Here is a 24092-nt window from a genome sequence, read left to right as displayed (position 1 = left end):
CCAAAGTAATATTTACACAAAAATTGAACAGAATGGAGCTGGCCTTAATAAGAGCGAGAAAATTTCTTCAGAAACAGTAGTTCTGAACTGAGCTGAGTGGTTGAACCGAAAGTTCCAATAGCAATGCGATCCTAGATCGTAAAAATACAAAAAAGTAGAACAGTAAAATTATATAGCTAGCTATATATACTTTTTATATATATTATTTTTTATTGTAAAAAAATCTATTCTATAAGTTATATATATGTAAAAGTGTATTGTGAGATCAAGGTAGTGTCCAAGTCTGACAAGAGATTAAATAGTAACAAAGTAAACGTGTGTAAACGTGTGTAAGCAAGTAACCAAGAAAACCGTTGTTCTTTCGCTTGACCTATAAGAAAAGAAGAAAAAAATTACACAATATTTTGTAAACAAAGGGAAGAAACTTTTGCAGGAAGGAAAATTTGCGAAAATTAGGGACCATCAAAAGCTCCATTTTCGATTTCACAATACAAATTAATGCCCCATAAAGTAAATTATGAGGATAATGCTACTAAATATATCAAGACCGTATTAAAGAAAAAAATAGTTATGTTGAAGAACTACTTTGTTCATCGCTAACATGCTGGCAAGCGGCTCCCAGTTGTGGGGACCGCGGATCAAATCCCGCTCATTGCTTGGCAGTATGTCAGTGATGAACAAAGTAGTTCTTCTTCAATATGACTTACACGCATTATACATTGCATTAGGAGCGAAGTAGATTTTCACCAAGAACTTCATTATTTTGAATATAGCAGACGAAAAGTCTGATGGCTGATAATGTATTTTTACCGATAAATTCTACGGTCCAGTACCAAAATTTTAAATCGGCTATGAAAAACTGTGTTTTTGAAATATCCACCATCTTTGAAAGTCTTTTTGTAAATTGGGACAAAACTCAAAATTGGCAATTAAAAGGTCAATTTTCAAATTTTTGACAGAAATTAATTTTTGCGGATCGGTCACTTTTAGATTCCAAAGACACAATTTATTCCTGCTGTAATTGCAGGAAACATGCCCAGTTATTTCAGCATGAATATACTTTTTTAGCAGATTCTTTTATCATTGTCATTTTCTGATGAAGTCTGTTGTAGACAGACGAAAATTTAAATAAATATAATTTTATCACTCAATTACAAATGCAGTCGTTCATCATTTCCAGCATTCCTGTGTGTTAATATATATATATATATATATATATATATATATATATATATATATATATATATATATATATATATATATATATATATATATATATATATAACGCTATATCAACCTTAGGTGGACACTCTGAAAATTCGAACTAAAAGTGGACATATAAAAACCATGTTTTTTCGCAAACCCTTACCCCCTATAACCTTTATTTTTGTATAAGGAGTATTCTTTTTGTCTGCGTATGCGCCCTGTATGCCTTTTTGCCTCTTAAAAAAAATTTGAAATTTTTGTGTCTACATAACGATTCCATATGATTTGTGTCTACTTTAAGAAAATTTTTACATTAGATCGACTAAATGTAGACAGATATATATTTTATATACATGAGCGTTAAACCCGATCATCTGATAATTATTAATATTGAACTGCAATATTGTCTTTTTAAAGACATTTGTCTCATTGTTGTAAGTGATATTTTTTATAATCTGTATGAAAACAAAAAAGAAGCACACGTTAGCAGCTGTCCAGTTCGGAGAAAAAATATAAAGGAAAAAACACAAATTATAGCATCCTTAACATGTATTTAAGAGTATGTGAATTTGTACCAAAAGTTTGGTTACAATTTAAGAACTAGCTTAATGAAGCAGCAAAATGCGTGGAAGTGGTTTATGTGGGTACAAAACCAACAAACAACGAATGCAACAATTGCGCTTTGTAAAGAGGATCTTAAGCAACATTAAGGGCATTAAAACTGTTGCTTTTGCATGTATTCGATCCGATACGTTTTTTACAGGGTTCACATACAGCTTTTAAACCAAATTTTTCCCTGACTTTTCATTGAATTCTATATTCTTTGCCCTGAGTCACTGAGTGGAAAGGCCATGATTTCCCAGCATACAATCAGTAAAAAAAACCCTTTCAAGACATTTTGTAGTTTGCAAACGAACACAACTTATACTGTTTTTGCTATGATGTAGTAACTACGGGTTATAAATTTTCCTTAAATTTTTTTAAGATTTTGAGGTTTTTAAGGCTGCTGGGTTTGTTTAAAAAGATACAAAACTAAGAGTGTCAAAATAAAAGTGTATTCCTGAAACTTCCAAACACATGACATGCGTAGTAATAGACTCCTTTGAACATAACAAAAATCAAAAAAGAAAGAAGAACACCTAAATCTATAATATGCGTTATTAAAAACAACAGAACAAGGGTAAAAATGAAAAAAAAGGGTAAACACATAAAATTCAGTATTTTCATACATTTTTATATGCAAACAAAAAAACAAAAAACGATTAATCATTTGCTGCTTCTTCGAATTTAAATAAACGAACCTGGATAACCAAGCAGTTATATCTTACTAATTCCACAGAAATTAACTTCCTTTTCCTTTTTCTCATTTGACACTAGTTATATAATGGGGCTGCGTAAGGAAGGACTGAGAAATCAAGAAACGTACGCTAAATGATAATCTGTTTAACGCCTTAAACCTTCCTAAATGTATCACCTTGTACGAACTATATCACGAATAAACGAGAAATAACTGTGTAAACAAGATACCTTCAGGGAATTAATTTTCGCGGGGACTTATTTTCGCAGAATTTTTTTTTACTAGAATTTGGCGGGAAAAAAGGGAATTTATTTTCACAAATTTAGTGTTGAAGAAAATTTCGCGGTAACTTATTTTTGCGAATTATGCAAATTTGGAAAAACAACTATTCCGGTGAGTTATTTCGAAACAACATACAGAAGAGAAAGGAAAATGTCCCAGAGAAAGTTATACATCATTGTCTTTTGTATCAGGCCGATTTGGAAATTTCCCAGATCAGGGATATTTAAACTTTTCGCGGCGACGTATTTTCGCGTTTTTGGAAAAACTCCGAAAAAACCGCGAAACTTAATACCCGCGAAAATTAATCCCCTTAAAAGATATACTTCACTTATGAGAGCCAGTTTTCTTATCACATACAGTTATGAAAACCACACAGTTCAAAATATTTTTCATGGGAGAGGGGGGAGAGTTGAATTAAATTATCGTTGATCATACATTTTGATTGTTAAAACATGATTGAAACCTGTATAGAAATTATCCTCGTGACTTTAACACTTTTTCTTGCCTTTCTCCCCGTCTAAGGGGTGACGGAGTGATGTGTTGTTTAGACTTGAATTTTTTAGAGTATACTCAAGAAAATTTGATGATGATAAAAGCTGTCACATTATTTATAAAAACATGTATAGTGTACATGTTTTTATAAATGTACTTTTGTAAACATAATAAATAATTATAAACATGTACTTTTATGGTAACGTAAAAATAATAAAAATAAAAGAAACCAAAGCTCTATCACAATTAAACAATGTTTATTTTCTTTTTTTTCGCTTCCGCTTGTCGTGCTATTTTTCCTCTTTCATTGTTAATTTTATTTCGAACAGTTCCAACAGTAATTCCTTCCTCGTTGGCGAATTTTTTCAGATCATCAGAGCCTACACATACACAAATATTAGATATTCAAAAACATGTTTTCATAATTAGTGCAAAACATACATGTCATACATACAAGGCCATCCATTTTTTTTATTTTTTATATGTCTTGCAAATTTTTTGTATAGTTTATCCTCTTGCTCTGACGACCATTGAATGTATTTTCTTTCTTGTTGACCTGTAAAAGAAAACATTACAAGATTAATTTATACACGAAAAGGGCATACAAATTTCAATGATTTCATTCTTATTTCGTCCTCCAATAGAAGAGAAGAAATTGTCGCGGAAGCAATTTTTGCGGATGGATGCTTTCAAAAATTGTATGAAATATGCGAAATAAAAAAGTTACGAATAGTCTCATTTAGTTGCAATTGAAAATCTTTAATCAGATTGTTGGAATCTCAACTTTGCGGATGTCCGCCCTTGTCTGGTAATTTGTGGAATTTTGGTTTGTGAAAACAAATTCGCAAACATTAATTCCGCCATCTTTATTATCATTTTCATTTCTTTATTTCAGTATTTCTTTAATGAATTTTTTTCCATATTTTAAAAAGGTTAATTATCTATATTATAATACCCGTTTACGTCTGTCTGTCTGTCTGTCACGCAAAATGGTAGCTTAGCTGCGCAATAGCGAGAAGCACGCAATGCGGTATAAAAAGGACGGGCGAACCCGTGGATTTTCCACGGGCTAACGACGAATAGCGAATTAATAATTATTAAGTATTATAGGGATTAAGATAATCTATTTCTTTTTATTAGTTTCTGTATATTTTCGGACTCCAATTTCAAGAATATGGAAATAAATATTGTGAAAACGGATACGATGATTTCGGATCTAAGCTGTCTGCGAGTTGTATCAAATAAACTTTCGTGTTCAAGTACAATAATTTCATTTATTTGACGCAAAATATTCCACTTTAGCAATATTTTCATTTTCGGCAATTACGCAGCAATTTTTAAGATATTATTCTTTTTAGCTGTTGTTTATCACCGGTAAGTACAATCAACTAATTTTTGCAATTTCATATACTATATATAGACAGACCAAGAAATTAAAAAATATGGTACTTTTTGATTTTTCTTAGTAAGGAGTTATACAGTATTGTTGATTAACAAAACCTCACCAGTGCATTTTACAGAATTCTCGAGTTCGCTATCTTCACTTGATTCAGACCATTCAGAAGGTTCATCATCGTTCACATTTGTAAAATGTTTGGATTCTTCAGATGTTTCTAAACCGTTAAAAACATTGTAACTTTATTGAAAAATCAGGAAAAAATTAGGGAAAATCAGAATATAAAGCATCACTTTGCAAACAACCAGTAACTTGTTTATAAAGAAGTTAAATGCTGACAAAAAACAAACAACACAGGATATCATTTTGAAAACACAAAATCATGGAAATCAAGACATACTTTGAGAAACGTTCTTTTCTTTTCTAAGTGCATACTTTCTCGTGGGTGCTAAAAGGAAAACGGCTTTCAGTCATTTTGCAATCAGGTATTGTAACAAAGTTAACTTACACAACAGAAATACTAAAAAAATTGACTATTTATACTGTCCTTCCCTAGTAACAAATATTATGTGTGATGTTTTATGACGTCACTATAAATCTGAGATCGTGTTTTCGCTATTGACCATCTAAGTCGAATAGGTTGGTTTTTCACGTAAATTTTGTTTACATAGGGGCTTTTATTCGAAGCCCTGTTCTGAAAACAAACATTTTATTTGCAACGTAAGGCTCTAATGATTCAAAAACGAAAATGTTTCCAATAATACATAATATTTTGTGAATAAAATCTTATTGTTACGCAATGAACTAACCGCAAGTTTTCTCTTTTTTAAATGTATCGTTTCGATGAGTTTGTCTTTTTTCTCCCACTTGTACACTTTTCTTCATTTTCTTTTTATTCGGTAATTTTACAGTGTTCGCTTTACTTGTGTCTTTTTCAGCATTTTCATCTACAAAATACATTTACAACGTAATTCAAGCCTGTATGTAGGTAATTACGAACAAGTTAGACCTGAATAGAATGAAGAGTCAAAAGAACTTACTTTGGAAGAATTTCAAAATTAAATTTCTTGTTTGACTGCTCACAAGGAAAAGAAGTATGCCAATATGAACAGCCATAATTCTAAGTTTTACCTCTAAATTTTTTTTCATTTTCTTCAACTAAGTTAGGACCCTTTTTCTCGAAGTTATTGTCATTCTTTATACTTTGCGCTATAAGAAGATATGCGTTTGTTTCACTTTTAAAAAATTGATACACAAGAATAGACTACAGAAAAACAGCTCACCATTATCAAGGACAGATAGATGTTTCCCAGTTGACAATAGTTGTCGATGAGCAGCTGGTGCTTGGTATATCGTTTTGTTAATTCTCTCACTGTGCCCAAAATGATCATAGGCCAAACTCATATCGGACTCTGATAGACCTAAACCAGCAATTAAGGTACTAAGGCGATGTCGGTTACTTGTACCACTAATTCTTTCTCTGTTGGCAATTGGAAGTTTTGCACAAACATTATCTAAGCTATGCCATCCAGAGCAATGATTATCAGAACCTTGGGTACTGGGAAATATGTATGAGTTTTCTTCAAGGACACCAGCATCTTTCCTTACTTGCTCGTTAGCCAACAACTTCATTGCAGCAACAGTATCTTTAGGAATAAAAACAGGAACTAAATGGTTGACTCCTTTTCCCGATTGAAATGTGATCTTTGTCCCACTGCTTAAGTTAGTTTCTTTTGCAATATCCTGTATCCGCTGTTTGTCTAACCATTCATCCTTTTCAGCTTCAATCCACTGCGTAACGGTTAGACGCGATGGTTCTCCACCTCTTCGGCCATTATACAGCACAAGACGAGTGCAAGCACAATCACGTAGTTCAACAAACGTATGTCTGTCCATGATGATAAATGGATCTGATGATAAGTGGCGTATCCTTTCAATCACATAATCTCGAATTAGTTGGACATCGCCTTCGTTTGGAAGTTGTGCAGGTTTTTTAGTTTTTACATTCCTTCTCATGTTTAAATCATACGTTGCGTCAGCGAATATTTCATCTTTGCGTAATTTCAGCAATACCAAAAAGTTTTTAATTTTTTCTGCATCAACATCATTATTTTTACCAAGGTAATAACCAATTAGTTTTTCGGCGGCGTCTTTCAACACGTAGTACAAGGCTGCCTTAAGTCCTGACTTTTGAACTTCCAAATCAGAATGAGTGTAGGATTCAATAGAATATTTCAGCACCTCAAAATTTTCCCTCAGAAACATGTCACCAGCATTGTTTTTGTCATTACAACAATCTCTTGGTACTTCCAACACCCTATCTTTAAATCTGGAATAAACATGTGCCAGACGACGCATGTCGCTTCGAACAGACCGTTCAACTTCCATCTTTTTGTTTAGTCTTCTTTTTATTTTGCCATAGAGGCGATGACCAACCATCAAAATAACGGGATCCGATTTGGCAAGAGTACCAACGGCATCGTCTCTGATGATGTTCAAAATTCTCTGCTTAAATTGATCATCCGATAGCTTCCATGACTCATCACTAGTACAATCCAGAGCAATTGTAACAGGAAATTGACAGGAGTTCTTTGAGCAGTCTGCCTTGTGCCTAGCTTTAAAGGTTTTGGCATAAAATCCTTTGCAGGTGGTGCACATAACAAGTGGGTCATCTGAATCGTTTTGCTTTTCACGCAACAAATTTCTACCGCCCTCCTCAATTTCTTTAACATTATGATTATATATGCCAATTTTTCGAAAGTTAGCGAAGGCTCTCAGTCTTTCTTTTCGAGGCATGTTCAAAGCATCCTTTACATCTGGATGATGCTTATGACATAAAGTGATGTGTCTATTTAATTTCGAATGCTTGATCTTTTTATCGCAAACAAAACAGGGTCTCAATGGTCTTGAGTTTATCTACGAATAAACATCACGCCTAAGCTACTTAACCGTTTATTCTTACAAAATGTTTAGCATCAGATTTATCAGATTTGTCGGAGACAAAGGGGTTCAAATAAGCAATTTAGGAAAGAAGCCAATATTACAAAAAGAAGCTCTTGAGCATCAGTTATTCTTGTTTCAGCAAAGAGTCTGGATTCAACTTTTAAATGCAGTGACTTAACGGCGTCAACGAAACACACAAAAAATAAAATTACCTGTTTGGCTTCTTTTTCCTCAGATTTTCCCACTTTCTAGTAAAAAAAGCAAAAGGTTATAAAAGTTAATATATCAAGTGCAAAACATAAGAATACATTTTTAGCATCCAGTGAAGTTATGGATTATCTTGTCAAGATCTTTTAAAATAAACAAAAAATAAACACTACCTCGTTGGCGCTTTTCTTTACAGATGTTTCTTTCTTCTAATAAAGATACAAATCAGGCTATAGGAAAGATGTCAATCGCAACATTATGTACATACATTATGTTCAATTCTTATTTGATTCGATTGCTACGGCATGTCATATCCTTCCAATGTCAAATGAAACGCCGCCTTTAGTTCGTTTGATGTAAATTCTAGGCCTTATTATAATATATAAAATAGAGTCGCTTTTTATAACTAGAACAAACTAATAGTTACACAACATCGGGTATTTTAGAAGGCTAAAGAGGTACATACTTAAAAATATGATTAATACTTTCGACATAAAATACCAATAAACCCTATAATTAGAAGGAACCTAACTTTAACTTTGGATTTTAAAGATTGCGTAAAAAAAGTCAGGGATTAAGAAAGAGAAATGACACTATGCGTAAAAAAATGATAACGTCAAAGATTGTAGTTATGCAAACCGAACATTCTCCTTATAGGACCACGGAACATTACCTCTATAGCAATACTGTTCTCCACTTTTCCTTCCTCGTCTGTATCAATGATTTCCATATCGTCTTCAACATTTAATCCGGAATCATTTTTCACAGAAATCTGAAAGAATCGGCATTAAACAATTTATTTTAGTAGGGTAATTTTATAGCATAACGTGTTATTTACCATAAATCTTCTTTAAATACTTATGATCAATTAAGATAAAAACCTTTTGATTTTTACGTATCCATTTACACTTTCCTCGTTTGCATAACAAAGTATTGTATGGAATTTCGGAATATCATACACTAAGCTGCTATCAAGTTACCTCACATATGGATGGACTGTCCGTAGTAAAATCAACCTCAAGATTGTCTAAAAAAATTAAACCTATTTGAAACCAAAATAACAAAGGACACTTTTTAGCCAATGGACCAATTAAAATAAATACTTAAAACAGACACAGTATGGCTTTTTTAAAACAGATAAAAACAGTTTATAAAATGGGACTTGATAAAGGTGAGCGGGTTAGTATTTACGAATAAAAGCGAGCAGGTTATGAGTTCTAAGTTACAACAACAGAGTCCTTTTTGGAAATCCAGTTATATATCATATGAGAACATGCTTTATTCAGAAGGATTTTTTGAAGGCCCAGAATTCGAATAACAACTTAAAATCATTGCACTAAATGCAAAAAGAATCAGTCACATTGGAGCTTAATAGAAAATTAATTTAATGTAGATGGCAGCTTTACCTTTATCAATACTTGTTTGCACACCTGAAGCCTATGAACAAGACAAATGTGACTTTTACTTTTAAGTTAAATTAAATTAAAGAAGGGAAGAGAATAAATTTAGTTAGCAGAATTTTTTCATGGCATACAATTAATATTTATGCTATCTTTATACTTCCTAGATTATGGCAAACAAGCGTCTAGAGACTTTCAATTTAAAAACGAACACGCGAGATTATAAACTTAGAGAATTGACCACTGAATTATAAAATAGCAGTTGTTTGGTATCTTTGACGGCAATAAACAAATCACTCAATCTATTTATGGCGTTATGATTTATAATGAAAAATGTTACACCATGAAAATTTTACAGCGTTCATTTTCACAATTTTAATGAATTAAAATTGTGGAAGTTGTTTTGAAGTTCCTATCATACCTTATACTGAACTGATAGTTTTCTAGTCTGTATCGGAGTTGAAACTGTGACCTAAGAGCATTTAAATTTATATAATTGATAGTAATTTTAAATGCAATTATGTCTAGGAAGCATGACATTCAACAAAGTATGTATTACAAAAGCCTATACCAGTCCGATTTCCTCATATGGACAAAGGTTTAGGTTTAATTTCTTGAATACGCAAAATTATAAATTACTTACAGACGAAATATGATTCAAAGTATCCAACTCTGAAATATCTTCTGCCTCTTCAGAATCTTCAACCATGGACTAAAAGGAGAACAAACATTTTTATTGTTATCAGCAATTATGCTAACACAAACAAATTATGATTTAAATTAATTTAACATTAGTGCCGTAATTTCTGTTATGTAAACCGTCAATGTAATCATAGAAATATATATGACCACAACAATAATAAAGCAAAACTAAAAAGTCCATGAATAGTGCACCAAACTCAAATAGGCTTACCATAAAGGGAAGTAAATTTATTAACCTAGTAAATAAAGACGTAAAGAATTTAAATAATATTAAACTTTATAACACCAAGACTCTCCATTGCCAGCACTGTGACATTAAGAAAAAAGAAACAAAAATTATACATGTTGCCACTTGATTTTAGTCCCTCATCTTCACTGTCTGAAAAATCTGGCACCATATTTTCCATCTTAAAAATAAAGAATGTTAAATTTAACAAGAACTAGTTTAAGATTTGGCACACTCAATTTACAACATTTTTTAAAAAAGTTTGTCTTATTCCTATGCTAGAACAGATTGTGTGCTATGTTTCATAAAGCTTGTATTTCTTAGCAGCCACTCTGAAAACGAGTCTTAGAAGCTTTGAATCAAAAATAACAATTTTAAAAGAACCAGGTATGTAAAGATTCAATTCTCTAATAAAAAAAATCATTTTTACTTGGCAGCCCATGGCTCAACTGGGATTTTGTACCTGGCCTTTAAAAAATAATAAGGTGATGCTTTTCCTTAAACAGCAAAATGTAGTAGCTTTACCACTTTACATACTTCAATTTACATTGAATTTTTTATAAAATTAGAAAATATAACAAGTTTATCACCTGAGTTGCCACCACATCATCAAGCAATTTTTTGAGAATATCTGTAATGATACCCACATTTTCGTCATTATCCTCCTTCTAAGAAGATATTATCAGTGTTCACATTTCAAAAAACAACATTCGTTTTGCTATATCAACTGTGTCTTATTTTTTATCACGTTTACCTTTTTTGCAATGACATCAGAGGTCAAGTTATTCTTGCCTTGGACCAAGGTCAAGTTCTTACTCAACACCTGAAACAACAAATATCATAGAAAAGGAAGATCCCAAGAAACTAGAAAATGGATAAAACATATTGCTAATGGACGACCTTATTATATGCACACTTACTATTTATTACATGTAATATAAAAACTTACTAGCCTATCTGAAACTAGGTCTTCTAAATTGAATGGTATATTATGTGTTGGATCCTACAAGAAACAAACAGTTTTATTTGACTGTTCTTTCATATATGTATATATCTTTTATCCTAGAAGTTTTTTTTAAAACATGTCCGAAAGCTGTGTTCAAAATAAAAGCTGTTTGACATACAACATACTTGCAGACAACAAGCTTAGGCATACTCAAAAGAGGAAAATATAAATTTTGTTAATTGTGTGCTACCTTTTGCCATTCTAGCCCTGAAATTCCATAATTGTATCGCAGTTCAGTTCCTAAAGGAATGTCATAGGAAGCAAACAAACATATGAATGCATTTCCACCCTCCTCGATCAATTTTGGATAACAATTCAAATATTTCCGATGACTTGAATGGTTCACATATTTTCCCAGCCTGGTCTCATTTGTAGCATCAACACTAAAAATTTAAAAAATATATTAAGACATAGAGAACTATAGAAGGGAACTGTTTGTAGTTTCGTTTTTATCTTTACCATAAGATGTTTTAAATCAAATTGCAAAAAATCCAAAACAGAAATTGTTTATGTCTATATGTAATTTGATGTAAAAGCTAAGTAGTCTTAACTTCCTGGTGCTACTTTGGTACGTCAAGCTTACATAAAACACATCTACACTCCAATTCCTAAATAAGACCTTCTATTTTCACCTTAGCTATTAGGTGAATGTGATCCAACTTCAAGTGCCTCCCCAAATGAAACTGAAAACAAAAGGCATTCTCAATTCGACATACCACTTTTTGTCCATAAAGAAAATAAATGATCCACAGGAAGTTGGATACTCTAGCTCTAATCTCTCTCCTTCCTTTCTTGTGAGAACTTTTCCAGGATATTGCAGGACAAACTGGTGATGTTTCAGGGGCAATGTTGTAAACACACCATATCCTACAAATATATGTTTACCACACATCTATTCTGTAATCATTAAGAAGTTAAGTTATAACAGTTATTCAAAAAAATAACAAATTTACCAATGTGATCATTAATCCATTTCTTTACAAATGATTTTGGATCAGTTCCCCTTTTACAATAATATAGTGCAGTTTGTCTTGGCGATTTAACATCATTAGCTCTACTTCTTTTCGTTCTCTAAAGAGAATTAAGTAATACAAGTGAGTCAGTAAAATAATGCCGAAATTATCATTTGAAATTGGACATATCAAAAACATAAATTTTAAAACTTAAAGTGGACATATACATGGATATTTCCTTTATACATATTTTTGAATAGTTGAAACTAATATGTCGAAATTGTCATCCTAAAGTGGACATATCAAAAACATAAATTTTAAAACTCAAAGTGGACATATACATAAACATTTCCTTTTTAAATATTTTTGAATAGTTGAAACTAATATGTCGAAATTATCATCCTAAAGTGGACATAACAAAAACATAAATTTTAAAACTCAAAGTGGAAATATACATACACATTTCTTTTTTAAATATTTTTGAATAGTTAAAATAATTTTATCTCAAAATTATCATGCTAAAGTGGACATGTCAAAAACATAAATTTTAAAACTCAAAGTGGAGATATACATAAACATTTCCTTTTTACATATTTTTGAATAGTTAAAACTAATATGTCAAAATTATCATCCTACAGTGGACATATCAAAAACATAAATTTTAAAACTCAAAGTGGACATATACATAAACATTTCCTTTTTACATATTTTTGAATAGTTAAAACTAATATGTCGAAATTATCATCCTAAAGTGGACATAACAAAAACATAAATTTTAAAACTCAAAGTGGACATATACATAGACATTTCCTTTTTAAATATTTTTGAATAGTTGAAACTAATATGTCGAAATTATCATCCTAAAGTGGACATAACAAAAACATAAATTTTAAAACTCAAAGTGGAAATATACATACACATTTCTTTTTTAAATATTTTTGAATAGTTAAAACTAGTCGAAATTTTTCTTTACATATTCTTGAATATTAAAAATAATTTTATCTCGAAATTATCATGCTAAAGTGGACATATCGAAAACATAAATTTTAAAACTTAAAGTGGACATATACATTTTCTTTTTACATATTTTAAATAGTTAAAACTAATATGTCGAAATTATCATCCTAAAGTGGACATGTCAAAAACATAAATTTTAAAACTCAAAGTGGACATATACATAAACATTTCCTTTTTACATATTTTTGAATAGTTAAAACTAATATGTCGAAATTATCATCCTAAAGTGGACATATCAAAAACATAAATTTTAAAACTCAAAGTGGAAATATACATACACATTTCTTTTTTAAATATTTTTGAATAGTTAAAACTAGTCGAAATTTTTCTTTACATATTCTTGAATATTTAAAATAATTTTATCTCGAAATTATCATGCTAAAGTGGACATATCGAAAACATAAATTTTAAAACTCAAAGTGGACATATACATAGACATTTCCTTTTTACATATTTTTGAATAGTTAAAACTAATATGTCGAAATTATCATCCTAAAGTGGACATATCAAAAACATAAATTTTAAAACTCAAAGTGGACATATACATAAACATTTCCTTTTTACATATTTTTGAATAGTTGAAACTAATATGTCGAAATTGTCATCCTAAAGTGGACATATCAAAAACATAAATTTTAAAACTCAAAGTGGACATATACATAAACATTTCCTTTTTACATATTTTTGAATAGTTAAAACTAATATGTCGAAATTATCATCCAAAGTGGACATATCAAAAACATAAATTTTAAAACTCAAAGTGGACATATACATAGACATTTCCTTTTTACATATTTTTGAATAGTTAAAACTAATATGTCGAAATTATCATCCAAAGTGGACATATCAAAAACATAAATTTTAAAACTCAAAGTGGACATATACATAAACATTTCCTTTTTACATATTTTTGAATAGTTAAAACTAATATGTCGAAATTATCATCCTAAAGTGGACATATCAAAAACATAAATTTTAAAACACAAAGTGGACATATACATAGACATTTCCTTTTTACATATTTTTGAATAGTTGAAACTAATATGTCGAAATTATCATCCTAAAGTGGACATGTCAAAAACATAAATTTTAAAACTCAAAGTGGAAATATACATAGACATTTCCTTTTTACATATTTTTGAATAGTTGAAACTAATATGTCGAAATTATCATCCTAAAGTGGACATATCAAAAACATAAATTTTAAAACTCAAAGTGGACATATACATAGACATTTCCTTTTTACATATTTTTGAATAGTTGAAACTAATATGTCGAAATTATCATCCAAAGTGGACATATCAAAAACATAAATTTTAAAACTCAAAGTGGACATATACATAGACATTTCTTTTTTAAATATTTTCGAATAGTTAAAACTAGTCGAAATTATCATCCTAAAGTGGACATGTCAAAAAAATAAATTTTAAAACTCAAAGTGGACATATACATAAACATTTCCTTTTTACATATTTTTGAATAGTTAAAACTAATATGTCGAAATTATCATCCAAAGTGGACATATCAAAAACATAAATTTTAAAACTCAAAGTGGACATATACATAAACATTTCCTTTTTACATATTTTTGAATAGTTAAAACTAATATGTCGAAATTATCATCCTAAAGTGGACATATCAAAAACATAAATTTTAAAACTCAAAGTGGACATATACATAGACATTTCCTTTTTACATATTTTTGAATAGTTAAAATAATTTTATCTCAAAATTATCATGCTAAAGTGGACATATCGAAAACATAAATTTTAAAACTCAAAGTGGACATATACATACACATTTCTTTTTTAAATATTTTCGAATAGTTAAAACTAGTCGAAATTATCATCCTAAAGTGGACATGTCAAAAAAATAAATTTTAAAACTCAAAGTGGACATATACATAAACATTTCCTTTTTACATATTTTTGAATAGTTAAAACTAATATGTCGAAATTATCATCCAAAGTGGACATATCAAAAACATAAATTTTAAAACTCAAAGTGGACATATACATAGACATTTCCTTTTTAAATATTTTTGAATAGTTGAAACTAATATGTCGAAATTATCATCCTAAAGTGGACATGTCAAAAAAATAAATTTTAAAACTTAAAGTGGACATATACATAGACATTTCCTTTACATATTCTTGAATATTTAAAATAATTTTATCTCAAAATTATCATCCTAAAGTGGACATACCAAATACATAAATTTTTAAACTTAAAGTGGACACATACATAGAAATTCCTTTACATATTCTTGAATATTTAAAATAATTTTATCTCGAAATTATCATGCTAAAGTGGACATATCAAAAACATAAATTTTAAAACTTAAGGTGGACATATACATTTTCTTTTTACATATTTGAAATAGTTAAAACTAATATGTCGACATTTTCATCCTAAAGTGGACATATCAAAAACATAAGTTTTAAAACTCAAAGTGGACATATACATAAACGTTTCCTTTATACATATTCTTGAACTAATATGTCCCAATTATCATCCTAACATGGACATATCAAAAACATAAATTTTAAAACTCAAAGTGGACATTCATATTTCTTTTTAGATATTCTTAAAGAAAGTTAAATTTATATGCCAAAACTATATATTAAAGTAGATATGTCAAAGTCATAACTCGTAAAACTTAAAATGACCATATACATAGGCATCTCTTTTGATATTACATGTCTTTTTTGATAAGAAAATGAGCCTCAACAACCTTAAAATCTTAGGAAAGTTTTAAGAAAATCCCCGTCCTCCACGTGTCAAGATGCAATTTTTTAGACCACTTACAGTTACCAAATCACCACAGTTTCAAAAAAATACAATCAAGTTTCTTTCTTTTAGTCAAATATACATCCTAATAAAGTTTTATCCTAAAAGTAACAAAATAAATCTTTTTTTTATTAAAAATGTCTTCAATAAAATACATAAATAAAAGCATTCAACTAGTTCAATTTGGGAAAGTCAAAATAAGGGTACGTCTCAGTAAACGGTCACCACTCACACACCACAAAAGTCATCTCTGGCGTACCACAAGGAAGTGCGCTTGGACCGCTCATCTTCCTGATCTTTCTGTAAAGGACGCATCTCTCTCAAGCTTTGCAGATGATACAAGACTTACAATGAAGGTTAGCTCTGAAAGTGACATTGAAAATGTGCAAGCAGACCTAAACTTAGTCTACGAATGGAGCAAACAAAACAACAAAGAAAAAAGTGACTGACGTCCGTCGTCCACAACTTCAAAAGTTAACATAAGTAACATAAGTAATGATAAACATCATAAAGTGCACACATTGTAAAAGTTGAGTCAGTGGACACGCAGACATTTCTCTTACATATCCCTAAAAATTTTAGAACTGTTATGTCGAAATTATCATTGTAAAACTCAAAGTGAACATATATATGCATAAATATTTCGTTTATATGTTCTTGAATACTTAAAACTTATGTATTGAAAATATCATCCTAAAGTGGACATATCAAAAATATAAATATTAAAAATCAAGGTGGACACATATATAGAGATTTCCTTTACATATCCTTAAATACTTAAAACTAATATGTTGAAATTTTCATCCCAAATGCGAGTCAACAATTACAACTTCACACACAACAATCTGGAAAATGTGCCTTGAAACAAGCAAAATTCCACCCATTTTTAAAACTGCTACCATCACCCCACAGCACAAAGGTGTCAATGCTCAACATAAAGCATGAGATAATTGGAAAACAACAACATGGGTAGCAAGTTTTCATATTCGAAGCATGTACATTTGTAAATATACTGGCATATAAAAGTACTTATTTCACTTAACAGAAATAATTTTACACCCAATTAAGAAAAAAATAAATTTACTTTTCGTTTTGAATGTATAGTTGTGACATGTTTATCACTTTGCACAAGATTAGAAAGTCGTACATTTGAATCTAATAGCTATATAATAGCCTCATTTGAATGTGAATCTTACGGGATGGTTTGCACTCACTCGCACTCACTTACTAAGCATGAATAATATATAAGCATTTAATTTCTGATTAAATTTAAAGTATATATATATATATATATATACCTGAGTTCATGTTAAAAAAATCAGAGGCAAAGAAGGGTATATAATTACTTGGTCTGTAGAATAAAAAGAGGGTGCCGATAAGAACCATCAAAAACAGTTCTTTTAAGAACTTCGCTACCACATAGTAAGTTTATTTTAATTTTTATAGTTTTTATGAATCATATCAGTGTCTGTTTCCTTTTGTTTTTCGGGCATTGTTCGGGCCTATGCGGGTTTTTTCGGGCGAATACCGAATTTCTTACAAAACGCCGAACTAGCCGGAAAACGCCCGCACTTTTTACGGCGTATGCGGCTTATCGGCACCCTCGTAGAATAAAACACTACTAACATGTTTTCAATTAAGTCATGCAAAACTGAAAATTCAATCCTGTTGATTAGTGGCCACCAAAAAGTTTTGTATCCTAGATGTAAAGCTCCGGATATCATGTCATATATAGCTATTCTGTGTTGCCTGGTGAAAGAGAAAGTTACCAAGAAAAATGAAATCACAGAATTAAAATGTTCAGGTGACACACAGCAGTTTCCTAAAGAGCTTTCACTAAGTGGCAAGAATTAGAAATGCTGAACACATAGTCCAACAACAAAATTTAAATTCCTACTTACAGTATTGTATTGAACTTGAGCTACCTTGGCCATTTTTTTAACAAAATGGATAGCTTAAATCCACTCTCAGTGCTCACACAACCCTAAAACATAGGAAATATAGCAATATATATCCATCTAAAGGTAGCCAGATACTTAGCTAAAGCTTAGCCACTTATATATTTTTTTGATTTTTCGATAACTAACATTGGTGGCTACTTGTTTGACTACATAAATAGAAACGTACATTAGCTAGCTAACCACTCTTTTCTGGCTAGTTAGCAAAGTAGCTGAGCGAAACTTGGCAATCAGATAAATTATATTACTTGTTTCTGCACATTGAGGTGAAATATAACATAGGGTTTACCTCATCTACTTTATTCACATAAACAAGGCAGAGAAATTCCATAAAAACAAAATAATTAACACTTTATCGTTCCCACAGGACAATCCACATGATAAACAAAGGTGCCATTATGGATGTACGGCATGCCGGCTGGTGAGAATATGTGCTGAAAATTTTCGCGGTATTTTTGCAGGCCAAACCAATAAAATTGCAATATATCTTTTATACCGACATAATTTTGCATAAAAACAATATAATTAGGAGCCTCCTTTGTGTTACAGACCACGTCATCAAAACGACCGAGATATAGCCTCCCGCTGCTTCAGAATTGCAAGATATATATCGTGTCCACCTAATGTACGAAAATTACAAAAGAGAGATATATACCCCAAATCCAATATGCCTATTTTTTAATAATTGCGCTGCGTAAAAATATGCATACAGTACCTTAATTAGTACTCTGTTAGGCCCTTAAGAATGACAATTAGATGTCATTATGACTGCGTTAACAAAAGAGGGTTAGAAATTAGCGCAAACGTTACGTGGACACGAAAAATGTCCACATTACGATCGTGTCCACTTTACGATAGTTTTTTTTGCTTTAGTTGTCCACATTAGGGCGATTTAGCAATATATATATATATATATATATATATATATATATATATATATATATATATATATATATATATATATATATATATATATATATATATATATATATATATATATATATATATATATATATATATATATATATATATATATATATATATATATATATATATATATATATATGCAATTTTTACATCTATGGCAACAGGGGCATGAAGGCATGGAGAATTAGTGTCTACTGAATCAAAATGTATATATTCAAGATGACGGAGAGAGTTGTGTGCACTACTACGAGCTTTTAAAGCAGTTTCACAAATAAAATAAATAATCACAAATGCAAAACATGCTACACAAATATCAGGGTGCGACATTGGCCAGACGACTTCGATTTTAACTGTAAAATACGATTGTTTTATCAAATGTATCTCTCCTGTCTCTGGGCCCAAAGCGATATTTTTTTCTGCCATGGATATTAACGTCGAAAAGATCAACCCCAACCCCCTAACGTCGAATCGACACTTTAAAAGCATTTTCACAAAAAAACTTCTCTTCTTCTGTGCTCGCTCTGGGCCCAGATACAGGAGAGATATATTTGATAAAACGATCGTATTTTACAGTGCCCGGATCTTGTCTGTTTACGAGCGGAAGAGAGGGGGACCTTCCATGTAGCATTAAACAAACTACATTTGGTCAGAATGTACTTCCGTCATCATGATGGCAGATCGTAATGCGATTGAAGCATCATGACTAAACTTACCTCTTTTGCAACTGCCATGGCCTGATACTACTGACAGGGGGTGGGGGTGGGGGTTTTCAAAGTAACGTCGAATCAACGCTTAGTTTGGCAATGTGAGCATATGGATGCCTACCCTAAACGAAGATGGCAAATTTTTTTGCCCGCCCACCACATTTTCATATGCAAAAATGACACGAACCGAACATTTTATTGATGTCAGCTTTAGCAGTTAGGACAGTAGGTCATTAACTAGCTATATTTCAGTTAATATATAGCTAGCTAACTAGCTTATTATATGCAGTGCGACTGGCAAAAATTAGAAACTTGTTGAGGTTTGGGAATACTTAAATGCATTGACGGTAGCTACCTAATAGCTAGCTAGCTATAAAACAATAAATAGAAAAGTAGAATAACTTGCCTTGAAAATGGTCAGCGAACAACAAAACCAGTGAGATCTTCAGTGTACGGAGACGTAACTACCAGTCAGACAACCAAAACGATAAATATATCTTGTTTTATTTATATTTTAGCTGTATTTCAGTTCTGATCAGATCAGTTCCTTTCTTTTAAAATGTCGTTTGGTTCTGGAAACTCGTGATTCGTGCATCCTGATTGGCTGATGAGTGGAAAACGGCATTTGGATTAAGTAGGCGGTAATAAGGTGGTCGGGAAGCTGACTAGGGACGAACAGAATAACACACGAACACAAAAAGGCAAACTGAAATAAAAGATCAGCTACCTGACGGCGCTGACCAATTATTCATGAATTTTAATTTAGAGGAATTGTTGAGGCTGAATATTTTTGGTGAAAGATTATAGCTATAAAATCGTGACAAGTGTCATAAAAGAAAAAAATAAGAATATGTAGTCTGAAAATAAACTTTCCTAACTGATTATGCAAAAAAAAAAAATGTTGTCACCTTTAAAGATATTTTCCTAGCTGTTTTTCAGAGAAAAAGAGAAAATAGATAAATTTTCAGCCTTGCCGTTGTTCTTATTTTGTTTTTATTGTTCATCAATTTTCAGGATTATTATTTTTCTTTTAAAATTGTTCCTATAGAGAAATGAAGTTTATGTAATTTAAGTTAGCTATGATGTACAGTTTCAACAAAAATCAAAAATTGAATATTACTCAGTCCTCTTCAAAGTTCAGTACTTTTTCAGATTATTGATAATGGTGGAAATCTTTAAGCCACAGGGCTTCTTGTTTGTGTTTGAATTTCTCCTGCTTTTTACGACTTATGCTTTTCTTTTTTTCGAATTTCTTTTTGTTAATCTCGCGCACGATAATCAGACTCGTTATTTGTCTATAAGCTGCCACCGTGCTAATGTTAAAACTAAATAACTTAGATCACACATTACAAATAAATTGGTACGTGTATAGGCGGTACCGCTATTGAATACGCACACAGCGAGATCAATTCCTAAGGAAGTTTCCTAAGGAGAGGTAAACTGTTCTTTTGGGGCTAAATTCATATAACGTGATTCAAAGCTTCGTTGGGGTTTTGCGTGTAGCATCATTTGACATTTCCGAGGAAACATTCACTCCCCAACTTTGAAAACAATGGAGTTATTGTTTTGACCACTGCGTCTGTAAATGGATGTGCTGTTGGCTGATGCGTATTCATTCCTGTAGTTACATCCCGTGGGTAAATACACCCATTTGCTCCAACTGTTGGGCAGTCGTCATGTTTTGGCTAAGCAACAGTATCGAATAATGTTTCAATATTGCCTGCGTTCCTTTTAGAAATTGCATTAGCGTGACCTTTATTATCTGTAATGGTTCTCCCATAGAAGTTTTGCACGGCATCACACTTTCGCAAGGTTGTTAATCTTCCTCATCCGCTCAGAGACTTCCCGTGGGATGGCTTTTCCCTAACAATAACATAATTATAATATAATTCATTATATTGTCGTTTTTAAACAGAAAATTATTTCAAACTAATAACAATTAGCTAACAATTATTGTCTCTTAACAAGGATTGTAAACCGAACTCATTACTTTCGTCACATGATTAGTGCACTTGGCCTTCTCAATGAAACAGAGTGGTCCATACGGCATCGCTTTCTCATCGCTGTCTTCATCTATAATGAAAATTTGATATCACACTTCATTCAATTCTACCCATCGTTTGAATACATCAACATCCCTTCAGACTCCATTTTCTTAAAAAGAGGCAATAAAAAAGACTGGTAACTATTATGCTGCGAAACATATATACAGCATAATGGCGTTTTTATATCATTATTTACGTAAAAAAAAAAAAAAAAAAAAAAAAATAAGAAATCTTGTTGGATAAACGACGTTGTTAATTGCGAAGTATTTTGCACTATTGCTGATACAATTCCCATCTTGGTTAACCATCCTCTGCTGCTCCACGATCCATCGAATGAAGTTGGTAAATCTGTGACAACTTGAGTTCATGTGTCATTATTTATAATAGATTTGACTCTTTTTGCTGCTTCTCTTATATTTTCTCTTCATCAAACCGAATGTTTTCTCTTCTATATACTTCATGTGTTCTGAAAACACAGGTCTATATGTATGTATATATTTCGTCAGAATATTTTTTTTTGGTATTTTTTTTTTGGTTTATTTTTTTTTTCAGATAATGACTGGAACAAGTAGAAGACATATTTTGTCTTATCATAAAGCCCCATCTAGTTGAGATAGGTTAAAGAGAGGAGGTTAAAATTAACGTAAAGAAAAAATTACAAAAATGTGATACTAAAAATATCGCGAATAATCTTAATTATTAAATAACAAGAAATGTTTTGTGGTTTTCTTAAAATGCGTCAACAAGCAAATAGTTTTTTTGTCTTTATCTAAAATTGTGTTCCATAATAATGGCCCACGACAAGATATTGAGTATCGAGTGGTCACTAGAAAGGTCTTTGGAATGTTAAAATTAATTATTGAATATCTTGTGTCATACCTGTGTTTTATTTCTAGAAACTGATTTGTGAAGGCCTTGGGTGCAATGCCATATCGAATTTTATACTGAAAGGTTGCAATAGTCCAATGACACTGCAAAATTTTCCTAATTCTTTTCTTCTTTGTCCTATGATTCTGTTCGCAAGATCACTTTTTCTATTAATATCGCTAACTTTTCTGTTGTGTAAAATCCGTTATTGTCGTTGTGGGTGACGCAACTTTCATTTGAGCAGTTGAAGCTCAGCTTTGCTGCTAATTTCTCCTTAACCTTTACTTTTGAAAATCATTGTTTACAAACAACTTGTTTCTTCACATATTTTGATAACAGTTTTATGTTCACTTTCCGTTATATCTCCGTCGCCATCGAAGTCATCATCCGTATTAGAAAATGAACATTGCTGCAATTATTTTCTAGCCATACAAAAATTTTATTCTGACTTGCTGATGACTTCATCGAAGGTGTATTTTCACCAACATCATCAAACCATGAACCCTTTACTCTTACAAGATAATCTTTCTTAACAGGCGAAGCTAAATTATGAGTGCTACTTCTTTTACGCTTTCTCGAATAACGGAAAGAATTACTTTCATAACTATATTTCCAATTTAATATTCAAATTTCTGATAGCATAGCACATAGCCGTATAAATACACAGATATATTTTTTGTAGACTTGTTAGATAATTTCGTTTGTATTTTTTGAAAAGATGATTACATTATTGTTAGGACTTTAGTAGAGCGTTCGCCGCGGAAGGTCTTGGGTTTAAACCCCGGCTGAGTCATGCCAGAGACTATAAAAGACTGTGAATCATTCCTTTCTGCTTAATGTTTAGCATGACAATAGTCTTGATATATTAGGCGGTTGTCTAGTTGAGCGGCTATTGTACTTGCACGACTTTAGTAGCACAAATGGGAGCTTTAAAAACAATTGGAATAACATTGTGGATTTTTATTCTAACAGTCCATAGTTTTAAAAATACTTAGCCAAAACTAACTCCAACCTGATGTTATATTCTGCACCTAATTCTATCAATATTTCCTGATAAGAATATCCCCTTTCAAAAAGAGTGATTATTACTTCTTACCTGGAAAAAGAACGTAAATTTACGTCAAACGCAACGTCCGAAAAAGCGAAAATACTTACGTCTCTCCATTTCTTGAACCAATCCTCTTTAAATAAATTAAGTCAGCGCATGCGCATGATGAACACAGGCACGTGGCATATAAATTTGCTGCTTGTGTAACCGCTGGCAGGGGAGGGGGGGGGGGAGGGGGTTACATCCCTGTGAAACAAAGAAAAAACAAAGAAAAAACCTTAGAATTTCTAGTGTTCTTATCATTTTTTTGTATTATTGTAGTCGTGTGTAATGTAAATGTGTATCTCTTTCTATCTTTTAGTTTCTGATGGAATTTTTTTTTAAATTATTAAAAAAATATCGAAACATTCATCGTGATTTTTAACATTAAACCATGAGATCGTTGACGTCTGGAAGGGCATTTTCCGCCAATTTGGAGATGTAAAAGTTATAAGCCACTATATTCATGATTTTTCTATATAGGTCCCCCAATATTAAATTTGTGGTTACGGTACTGTAATTGGGGAAGCGAATTAATCTTGTAATCTAATTAAATTTGTTTTGCTGCCTGTGTTATGACTTCATAA

At 31.3% G+C, this 24092-nt stretch overlaps 1 protein-coding gene across 7 annotated transcripts; it reads right to left on the bottom strand.

The window, feature by feature from the left end:
- Nucleotides 1-2247: 2247 nt before the first annotated feature.
- On the bottom strand, nt 2248-18767 carry LOC130647107 (uncharacterized). Of its 7 annotated transcripts, XM_057452838.1 has the most exons (24): nt 18165-18767; nt 17819-17901; nt 12111-12228; nt 11874-12024; nt 11348-11540; nt 11101-11154; nt 10906-10974; nt 10742-10819; nt 10268-10332; nt 10137-10161; nt 9867-9935; nt 9645-9695; nt 9230-9260; nt 8804-8850; nt 8497-8595; nt 7997-8032; nt 7829-7864; nt 5957-7589; nt 5805-5882; nt 5483-5620; nt 5074-5121; nt 4783-4890; nt 3732-3833; nt 2248-3657 (listed from the first exon to the last, which is right to left on the bottom strand). In XM_057452838.1, exons 2-24 carry the CDS (start codon nt 17849-17851, stop codon nt 3524-3526), a joined length of 3396 nt encoding a protein of 1131 aa, XP_057308821.1. In that variant the 5' UTR covers nt 17852-17901; nt 18165-18767; the 3' UTR covers nt 2248-3523. The 7 variants fall into 7 exon arrangements, with proteins under 7 accessions (XP_057308821.1, XP_057308822.1, XP_057308824.1 ...); XM_057452839.1 differs by having other exon boundaries at nt 17819-18767; XM_057452841.1 differs by lacking the exon at nt 5805-5882.
- Nucleotides 18768-24092: the final 5325 nt, after the last annotated feature.

Source organism: Hydractinia symbiolongicarpus, chromosome 6 (genome assembly GCF_029227915.1).
Source record: "Hydractinia symbiolongicarpus strain clone_291-10 chromosome 6, HSymV2.1, whole genome shotgun sequence".
Classification (NCBI taxonomy): domain Eukaryota; kingdom Metazoa; phylum Cnidaria; class Hydrozoa; order Anthoathecata; family Hydractiniidae; genus Hydractinia; species Hydractinia symbiolongicarpus.
The sequence above is the reverse complement of the archived record's forward strand: the minus strand, read 5'-3'. Positions and strand labels throughout refer to the sequence as shown.